We start from the raw sequence: 10,245 nt of genomic DNA, 5'->3' as shown, positions 1-10,245 counted from the left end.
AGGACGCGGCGCGAGGGGGCCGTCGCGGGGGGGCGGGAGCGCCTGGCCGGGGCGGGCGGACGGCGGGGGCCGGACGGGCGGGGCAGGCAGCCGGACGGGCGAGCGGCGGGGGCCGGGCTCCGGGATCCGCTACGCCGCTCGCGGTTCCCCCACAAACTCCCCGAGAGCGGAGCCTCCGCCGCCCTCCTTCCTGCTTCCTCGTCCCCAGCCAATCAGCGGCGCGCCCCTCGGCCAGCTCCGCCAATCAGCCGCCCCGCCCTGCGCTGGCCCCGCCAGCCAATCCGGCCCTCGGCTCCCCCTCCCTGTCTCCGACCAATCAGAACCGTGGGTCGGTCGTCCCAACGCAGGGGGCAGCACGAGGCGGCCGGGGGAGGCGGTGCGGGGAGTGGTGGGGCCTGGGGGGAGGGGTACGGTGCCAAGGGTGGTGGCGGGGGGTGGTTTTCTTTGCCGGCTTCTTGGATTTTTTCTTCGGCTGCAGAGCCTGAACCGGTATCCCATGGTGACCCGACCCAGGAGCCCCAGTCCCCCAGCTGCTACCCCATCCCCCGAGAAATCTTATCTCGCCCCCGCCCTGGCCGTCACCCCTCTACATCCCCTTTCCCCCTTCTCCTCCCTAGCACACACTGTAGAAAACTGCGGACCGAGAAGCACCCCACCCTCGCCAGCGGCTGCTGCCCCCCGGGCAAAGCCTCGGGAAGACCAGCCGAAAAATCAAGCGAGGACAACCCCCCTTTCCTGCAGAAAGGGCCCCAGACTCCAGCGAAAGGGCCCCGACTGCTGAGAAGCCCCTCCCGCCCTTGCCTCATCTTTCCGACTTCCCTGCCTGCCACGTCTCCTTTCCTTTCAAGCAAGGTCGGTCCTAGCTCGGTAACCCCTCACCCGCATCTCTTTTTCCTCTTTCTCCCCTTCACCTACCGCCCCCCCACTCCAGCTCCTAATTCACCTTTCTCAGAAGCCGAGTGTGGAACCCTCATCCATTCCCAGCTGACAGCAGAGCCTGGTCTGTGAGTCCTTGACACCCACACACCCTCTTCCACCACCGCGGGCAACATCTGAGCTCTCCGGGGGAGGAGGGAGGGGGGCGGGCAGCCTGACAGCCCTGACTGGACTCCCTCCCTGGCGTCCCCAAGCCAGGATGGGACCAAGCGTGGGCACTTACCTGCCTTCCCCCTAGTCACTGAATGCTGTGGCTCCGTCTCACACCCACAGACGTGCCTTTCCAAGCCCGAGCACGCTCGCGGGGTCAGCGGGGTGGGTGGGCACAGCAGGCTGAGGTCACACGGAGGTGTGGGAGGTCCCTGGGAGGTGCGGGAAGGGGCCGTGTCTTGGACAGCTTGTGTCGCCTGAGTCGGCATAGGGCTTCGCTTCAATAAGCACTGGCTGTGCACATAGTAGGTTCTTGAGAAATGCTGAGTCCACCCCAGAACAAAGCCTCATTCCCAATTCAGGCGGGGGAGGGGAGCTTTGGGAGGTAAAAGGAGCAGCAGCAAAAAGGGTAGTGTCAAGTCACCAGAGCGCTGGGAGCAGCCCAGGGAGGGGCTGGGCCGAGGACTGCCTCTGGCAGAGAGAAGCACCCTGAGTGCTGGGGCTGCCTGAGCGTGAGGAGAAAGCCAGCCTTGGAGTGTGGCTGAGGGGCTCCTCCTGCACCACACATGCTGCCTAGTGTTTCCTAGCCCTTGAGACTCCGGCACTCACCCAGGCAGCCTTTAAGACCATCAGGGCTGTTAGCCCCTATGGCGGGGAAATAGAACTCTAAAAGATGGTTTCCCCATCTGCCTCCAGAGCTGTCAAGGGGGCCCAGACAGTCTAAGCTGTGTTGGGAAACACGTTTAAAGGACATGGTCACCCAGCAGGGGAGGTGTGTGAATGAAAGCTGAAAGCTAAGACCATGGCATGGAAACTTCTCAAAGAGCCAGGTTCTCCTAATTAAGTGCCCCTACTTCTCCTACCTCCCACCCTTAGGGAAAGCAAATTCCCCAAACCTATAAAAGTAGGACACTAAAGGATTTCTCCCCTCCCTGAGCCTCCCAGGATAAGGATTCCTAGCAGTACCCCCCACCCCCAGCAGCCAGGCCAGCCCTCCCTCCCCACCCCCCCCTCCCAAACTGCCCCTTCTCCCTGTTCGGGTCTGCTTCATGTGCTGATGTCCCCCACCCCTCATCGGAGACTGGTGGTGGAAGGTAACAGCAGCAGTGGCCGCTGGAGCTGAGCCATGCCATTCTGGCAGGCTGAAGCCAAAGCAGAAGAGGGGACAGGGCTTCTGTCAGCAGCCCAGACTGTGCTGACCTTGGCTTCATGCCCACTAATGGGCAGGGATGGAGGCCAAAGGGGTCAGAAGAGACACGTAGCTACTCACAGGGAAGGAGACCCAAGTGGCAGGAAGCCCATGCTCGGCCTGGGAAGTGGTTGTAGGGTGAGGCTGGAGGAGTGGATGCCTCCCCCCTACCCCACCCCCAGTTTCTAGGAGTAAAGATCTATTGGCTCTGGGATGGGGGGTGGGGGGAGAATTGTCTTTATTTGGGGTCTTGATGGGAGGGAGAAAAGGGAACACTGATTAGAAAGGAGGATGAGTGGTCTTGAGAGCCCATTCCTGCCTGCCTAGCAGCTGGAGGAACTCTACCCTCAGAGCCTCCCCCCATGTGGGTGGCTGTCTCCTTTGCCCCAGGAGGCTCTGACTGAGTGGGCTACAGACTGGAGACACAGGCTGGCTAAAGGCACTTGGTGTTCCTCCTGTGCCAGCCCACTGATCTCCCCCGGTTCCCTGCCCCCTTTGTTAAAGCGCCTCAGTGAGCCAGCAAAGAGGCCAGGGACTGCACACCCTGCCTGTCCCCCATGGAAGCTTTTGGCCTCTCCTCTCCTCCTTTACCCCACTTGCTAGGACCGCTTTGCCTGGGCCTCTTTCCTTCCCAGTCCAGAGTCCTTCCACACCTGGAAAGGCCTCCACCTCTTCCTCTTCTAACCCTTCAGCTCCTCTAACCTTTGCTGAGTGCTCCCATCCCACTCCACCAAGGCAGTGGTGCCAGTGCCTGGGCCCCATCACCTTTCTTCACCCCAGCACACCCAGGTATCCCCCAATTGAAAAGGACTTGCCACTTGGCCTGGGGACAGGAATGGATCCATCAGGTCTCCTGGACCACCCCTCCATGCCTCCAGGCAGGGGGCTCTCTCTACCCAGACGCCTCCAAGACCCATCTGGAAGGGTTAACTGCCTCAGAGCAGGAGAGCAGAGAGAGAGGGAGATGCAGAGAGGAAAACATCCAGGGCTGAGAGAAAACACGCTGCATACCCCTCCCCCACTGTGCACGACCAGACTGACAGCCGGGACAGACTGGCTGCTCCGTCATCTCCAGTCCAGCCGCCGGGCACCTCCCCCACTGCCCGCCGCAGTCCCTGCAGACTGGCTGTCCTCGGCTCCAGCTACCTGGCATCGGGCAGGGCACCCCAGCAGGGCAGTGCAGTCCTTGCAGTGATGGCAGTACCCACATTCCCCTTCCTCTGTTCCACGCTCTAGTCCCATCTCTCCTGGGAGTGGGGCAGCTGCTCCCCTCCTCCATAAAGTGCCTAAACTCTAGGTCCCAGGAACACTTACTGAGCCACCCGGCCCCTCATCCCCAACGGACTAGGTGGAGGGCACGGCTTCTGGGGGCAGGGACACCGGGGCACCAATTAAATTTGGCTGCAGCACTTGCCCCCTCCCCCATCATAGGAACCCCCCGGGGGTCGGGGAATAAAGAAAGCTGGACTTTTATAGTCCTTTTATCTGACCCACTCCCTCTTAAAGGGATCGGAACCCTCTCCTTAAAGGGATCTCCTGAAATTATTTGCCCCCAAGCAAATCCAAGTGCAGGCGTCTGTTTGGTCTTTACCTGCTGGGGCCCCTTTCCCTAGAGATGGGGAGGCAGAAGTGCTCTCCCTGTGACTCTGAACTGGAGGGTCAAGGCCCCCTCCTGCCGACAAGGAGCCAGCTGTTGAGTGCCCAGCAGAGAACAGGACCTCTCTCTCCTCTAATGGCACTCACTGCCACAGCCTGGGGTGGGGTTGGGGGTGGGGGGTTCAAGGTGAGGTGGGGGCCTGTGTGGGCACAGTCTCTGGTAAGATGGAACAAGGGGGGCTACATGCACTCAAACTTTGGGGAACACATGTCCATGGTGCTGTATCCAAAACCCCCATCTGTCCAGTGCAAGCCTCCAAATTGCTGGCAGGGGAAGTCTTTGCAGGCTTCCTGTCCCCGAAAAGGCTGCATTCTCCTTTCCTCTCTCCCAATTCCTGACTCCTGCCCTCTTTGGGGCCCCTGGTCTCACCCTTGGGGTGCCCTCTCTGCCCCTTATCCAAGTTGCCTCTACCACAGCCCCAACAACTGCAGACTACACCCCATTTCAGGTTATTTCCTGCCCTAACGCTTGCCCCTGGGGTCCGTCTCACCCCCTTGAGCCCTCCCCCCACCAACCAAGGGGTGGGGGATGGGCACACCTCGGCTGCGGGGAGCCCAGCCGAGCTGCAGCCTCTCCCTCCTGCTTACTCGGCACCTTGTCTCACCCAGCCCTTGGGACTGCAGGGTTCGAGGAAGGGTGGGTGTGAATGGGGGAAGGAGGGTCCGAGGGCACTCCAGACCGACCGAGGGACAGAGTCGGAAGCAGGCACTCATTGAGACCACCTCTTCTGCCCCTCCTCCCTTCGCCCGTGGAGGGTCGAGGCTGCCAAGGGAGGGCTTCCCCGGGCGCTTGGGAACTCGCCAAGGCCCCCGCGCCTGCCACTCCCTTGAGGAGAGGCTCCCCCGTTCCGGGGCTGGGGCTCGGAGGCCTCCCCCCACTCCACCCCCCCCCCCTCCGGCAGCTGCTGCAGCCTCCGGCTGAGGTCAGGCTCCACCTCCTTTCTCCGGAGGGAGAGCGCGAGGGTTGTTTGTTGTTGGGGTGTGAGAGGGAGAAGGTTCGAGATCACCTGGCTGGGTGGGCACGGGCTCCGAGGGCGGGATCGGGCCGGGTGGGCTGGCTTCGGCAGGAGCCTACTGAGGTGGGTGAAATGCTAACCTCACCCTACCCCCACCCCTACCCCTGCGGGTTCTAAAAAAGCAGCCCCCGTCCACTGCTTTAGTTCTATCCAGCCGCCCACTGGCCCGAGCCCCCCGCCCGACTATCCACCCTTACGGAGGGGCCAGAATGCCCCTGACAAAAAGACGAGCCCTTGGGTTACCGGAGGGGAATAAGACTGTTCCTGCTCTCAAGAAGCTTCCCGTCGGAGGCTGGAATGTGTCGTGGGTCGAAAGACAAGCAGACAGAACAGCGTGATTAACACAACTTCATGACAGCAACACGTAATGGCTGCTGAGGAAGCAAAGGGAAGGGTGCCATGGTCTGCACCTGGTGTGGGGCTGGGGTGAAGTGCGAGAACGTTCGAGAAAGAGCTAAACTGTGCGCTGTCTTTTTGAAGGAGCAGGCATACTTCACCCCCACCTGCCATTGGTAGGGTGAAAGTTGAGGAAGCCCCAGGTAGGGTACCGGCTTTAGCAAAGGCACAGAGCTGTGAAATAGGGGCTGGGGCCACCCGGGCTTGGTAAACCTTGTCAGGGAGCTTCATTCCAAAGGCACTGGGGGGCACTGGGGAATTTTAAGGGAAGGAAGGTCCTGGTCAGATTTGTGTGTGACCAGGATCTGGGGAGGCCGGTTGGGGGAGCAGCGGAATGTGGCTCTTGAGGGGAGAATGTTGAGCCTCGGTTTCCACTCAGTACCTGCTTCCCAGAAGGACGTTTAACCTTAGGTCTGTGCCCTCCCTCTCAGGTGCGGGTTGGGCGGTAAAGGGTCCATCTTCGGAGAAGTGTCCTCTCCAAGCGCTGCTCCTCTGACCATGTAGGGGCTGTACTTTCTCTCTCCCCGCTGGGAAGGGATGTGGGGGATACCTCCTTCTCCTCCCTCACTCCTTCTAGGGAGTTCTGCCCTCCCCAAATCAATGCTGTTTCCTGGAGCAGCGACAGGAAAGAAGACGACAAACATGGAGACCAACTTTCCCCTCCAGGTGCTCTTTCTGCACCTCACTTGGAACTAGAATTCTCAGGTAGTGGACATTGGTGATAAAAACCACATAGAGGGGCACCTGGGTGACTCAGTCGGTTAGGCATCCAACTTCAGCTCAGGTCATGATCTCACAGTCCGTGAGTTTGAGCCCTGCGTCAGGCTCTGTGCTGTCAGTTCAGAGCCTGGAACCTGCTTCAGATTCTGTGTCTCCCTCTCTCTCTCTGCCCCTCCACCACTCATGCTCTGTCTCTATCAAAAAATGAATAAACGTTAAAAAAATTTTTTTTTAAGTTATTAAAACCACATAGAGACCCTGGCAGACGTCCTCAGTGGTGCCCTGAGGCTGGCATAAGGCTGAGCATTTGACTTTCAAGAGCTGGTCCTGTCCTCACCCGGATCCCAAAACGCAGGCATGATTACTGTTGCCATTTCACAGATTTGGAAACCGAGGCTTAGAGCAGTTAGTGTCTCTGTCCCAGGTCACACAGGCAGACTCAAACCCCAGCCTGCCTGACTCAGGTCAGGGTCAGACTCCCTGGCCCCACTGCATAGCACTGCCTTCTGTGAGCCTGGAGACCATTGCCCTGCTTGCTCTCCTGTTTCCCTTCAACCACAGTTGGGATTGCCAGTGAATAGGACGGGGTGTGGGCGTGTCAGCAAAATCTCATACTATAGCCCTGCCCTTTCCAGAGAGCCTTTTTCTACAACATCTGGAAGCAAACCCTCTGGGGCTTTTCTTTGGAGTTTCTAGCATAGGTCAGACCCATTCATATTTGTTCCTGGAGCTGTCTGGACTCTGCCTCTGACTCTCAAGCCTGACTTTCTGTAAAGGTCTCCTGAAGCTCTGGTCCACCTTGCTCCCCGAATTTCCAGGGGGTCCACGCTGAATTCCTGGGGTGGGGGGAGCGTTCTATATTGTCTTCCAAATGATCTGCTGCTTTGCCTGGGTCTCTGTGATGAGACTGTAGACCCCTGGAGGGTACGACTATCGCTTCATCTTTCTCTTTATGGCTTCCTATGTGTCTAGCACATCTCTGGACCCAAGGAAGGATAGCATTTTAGGTCCCTCAGAACCTACCTAGCCTCAGGATACACAACCCTCTACTTCTCTCCTTCCACAGACCCACTCAGGAATCCCACACTGGCAATCTTTGAACAGAACTCAGCAGGAAGACATATTCTGTTTGACAGTTCTTTTTAAAAATTTATTCATTTATTTAAGTAATCTCTACACTCAATGTGTGGCTCGAACTCACGACCCCAAGATCAAGAGTTGCATGCTCTCCCGACTAATCCAGCCAGGTGCCCCAGTGTGACAAATTCTTATCCCACAGGGCTTTCAAAGAGATTAAAATGAGGAGCCAATGCTGAAGTTTTTAGAGATTTACAGTAAAAAAATTTAATTTAAAAAGTTTAAAAATTTAAATAAAAAATTCCAGTTTCTCTCGAAAAATCAGAAAATCTGGCTACCTTTGGCCCACATTTCCACTTGCAACAATAGGCTGGTGCCAAATAGCAAATGCCATCTTTCTGGGACAAGCATGCTTAAGTTTGCCACGGCCCCGCATGGTCCTATTCAGGCACTTGTAAGACTTGCCTGACCCCTGAAGGTTTTCAGTGTGCCCACAGCAACACAGAGGGGTGTTATGGTCTAGGCCTTTAGGGGTGTCTACTTCTCTTAGACCTACTTGGAGAGCCTTGCTACATTCTCACAGGCCATCTCTAATAGCACCTTTATTATTTTCCCAGGCGCAGAAGCCATAGACTCAGGCTGGAGATGAAAAGGTTAAATTCAACATGGCTCAGAATTTTGGGGCTTCTCTAAATGACTACTCACAAGAGTGTGGTATAATGTCTTGCAAGTAGTAGGTGCTTACTGTTTGACGAACTGAGTAGGAAACGATGAGTAAATAGTAACTGACTAAATACATTAAGGGAGAAGGGAAAGCCGTGCCAAGAAGCATGAATGTCTGAGATGGTCTGGGTGTAGGTTGCTTGGGACCTCATCTTCCCCAGGGTCACTGCTGTGATGGCACTTGTCTGCTCAGATATCAAATGGGAATATTTTAAGGGAGACTCCTCCCTTGAGGAACCCCACAGGCTGTGGACTAGGAGTGGAGGGGTACACCCACTGGTTCCTTGAACCCAGACCTGCAGACTCCTGGGATGAGGAGGAAACCCAGATCTGGAACGGGCAGTGACTTGAGAGCCTGCAAAGCCAGGGGTCTTACAGAAGGCATGGGCAGGCACTTAACACCCGTTTCTCTCTTTAATCCTCAACAACCCTATCGGGTAAATATTATTCTCACATTTACAGTGAACGAGAAAACTGAGACCTGGAGAATCTAAGCAACTCCTCAAGATCACAAGGGTTTGGAGTGGCTCCGAACCTTTGCTTCTTTAAGTACAGCAGTTAGCATAAAGGTTAAACAAAGGTCTAACCCTTTGTGGGCCTAAAACCTTTACTCTTTCTACATTTCACATAGTGTAGTGGTTAAGAATAAAAACTCTTTAGCCAGACTTCCTGAGTGGAAGTCCTGGCTCTGCAGCCTCCTAAAACATGCAAAGCTCTCAGAACAGTGCCTGACCCATAGCAAATGCCCCCAAAGCACTAGCAGTTATGAACCTACTTCATCACGCCTCTATCGGGCCATTCCTGCAGTCTGCCCTGTTACTCTATTGGAATCTGGTCCTGTACCTCCTGTTTGCACCCTGTGTCCCATGTGGAGTCCCTACTATGTTGCTCCCATGGCTGTGCTCTGTCCACCCAGCCGCAGTATGTCAGACTGTGGCTTCAGCCAGGCTGGATGCCTTCCTTTGCTGGGTCTGAAGGAGGGACCAGCCTCCCTTCCTAGGACTTTTCCATGACACCCTCCCAACACCAGGGCTGTCTCTGTGACCCCAGCCATCTTCCTCAGCATTTGGAAAGATTTCCCTTGGTATCCCTAATCACAGTCCCCAAGGTGAAGTGGCCCCATCTCCTCTAGGCTTTCAGCCAGAGCCACCAACCTCTCTAGTCTTCCGAGGCCAAGAGCAGAGGGTGAATCACCTATGGCTGTTTTGCTATCTTCTCTCAACCTCAGTGAACCCATAAGAGCCAGGACCAGCCTGCCCCGCAGAGACACTCCCTGGAGAGGTCTCTGAACTACAGTCTGAGCCACAAGTACTGTGCTAACCAACTATGGCCCTACTCAAGCTCAGCAGGGTTCAGGCACCAGTGGGACCTGGGAGGTGATGCCAGTAACATTGCTTCTGACCTTGGAAAGCTTCTCCTCCACCCAGCAGTGGACCCTCTGGAACTAAAGAACTTGACAAAGAGTCTATGACTCAAGCAAGACTGAGTCAGACGACAAATAGCTGGGCAGGTGACACCAAGACTCAGGCATGAGATCTGACAAATATTTCTCCCTGATTCGTGAATATGGCTCTATTTTTAAAAATCTTACAAGGGGGCTTGTGAAATTCACAGTTATATGGGCAACTCTTCCTTCTTAAGAAGTATACGGGGGAAGTCAGCGATTACCCTTTTTGCTTGTGTCTCTCTGCTGGAGTGTGTTCTGTGATGATATGTAACACTCCTAGAGAGATTTCATGAGCCAGGCATTGTGTTAAGTTCTTTCTTTGCGCTCATTTAAACCCCAACCAGTCTTAGGAAATAGGTTCTGTTATTATTCCATTTTACTGATGAGGAAACTGAGGCTTAGAAAAAGTTCCACAACTTGTCCAGAATCACAGTTAATAAGTAATGGAGACAGGGTTCAGATCCCAGCCTTGTCACTTTTAATTGTCCCTCTATCACTTGTTCCTAAATGAGCTTCCCCCAAACAATTCTCTATTCTTCTGTTTTCCAAATGTCTGTTAGCAACTCATTTGGATTTTATACATGAAGTTGCTGTGAGTAATATTCATCTGTTAGACTGGGGGCAAAATGTTGTGAGCGTATTGTCATATTTCTTTATAAGAAGAATATTCCTTTTGCACAGCCTCATCAAAAGTACCCTTTCTCTGCCCTCTGCACTCGTTTTGACACTGAAATAACAATGTGGTCTTTCGGGAACGTCAGATACACTTCAACCAACTTCCAGTTACAGGCAAACCCAGTGCTCTCTTAGTGAGTTGATTTTGGGGTAAAGGCACCACCTCCCACCAAATTCCCAAAGCCTGGAATATTCTAGTCTTCTTTGGCGCCTCCCTTTCCCTTGCCAGCCACCACCCATAGCTAATCCATCACCACAGC

General features: G+C 55.3%; 1 protein-coding gene across 4 annotated transcripts in view; it reads right to left on the bottom strand.

Annotated features, from left to right (window-relative positions):
• Positions 1-1,463, bottom strand: part of BAHD1 (bromo adjacent homology domain containing 1) — a 24,932-nt gene extending 23,469 nt beyond the window's left edge. For 2 of the 4 annotated variants that reach the window (XM_040492287.1, XM_040492289.1), the window contains exon 1: positions 1,160-1,275. Coding sequence is in view for 2 of the 4 variants with exons in the window: in XM_040492288.1 (XP_040348222.1) it covers positions 1,160-1,355 (196 nt within the window). In the remaining 2 variants the exon portion in view is untranslated. Of the gene's footprint in view, positions 1-943; positions 1,053-1,159 lie in introns of those variants that run through there. The other 2 variants (XM_040492288.1, XM_040492290.1) reach the window with 2 other exon arrangements.
• Between the last annotated feature and the right edge of the window lie 8,782 nt (positions 1,464-10,245).

Source organism: Herpailurus yagouaroundi, unplaced genomic scaffold, assembly GCF_014898765.1.
Source record: "Herpailurus yagouaroundi ecotype Mexico unplaced genomic scaffold, PumYag 184, whole genome shotgun sequence".
In the NCBI taxonomy this organism is placed as follows: Eukaryota; Metazoa; Chordata; class Mammalia; order Carnivora; family Felidae; genus Herpailurus; species Herpailurus yagouaroundi.
This window is presented reverse-complemented; position numbering and strand designations above follow the sequence as displayed.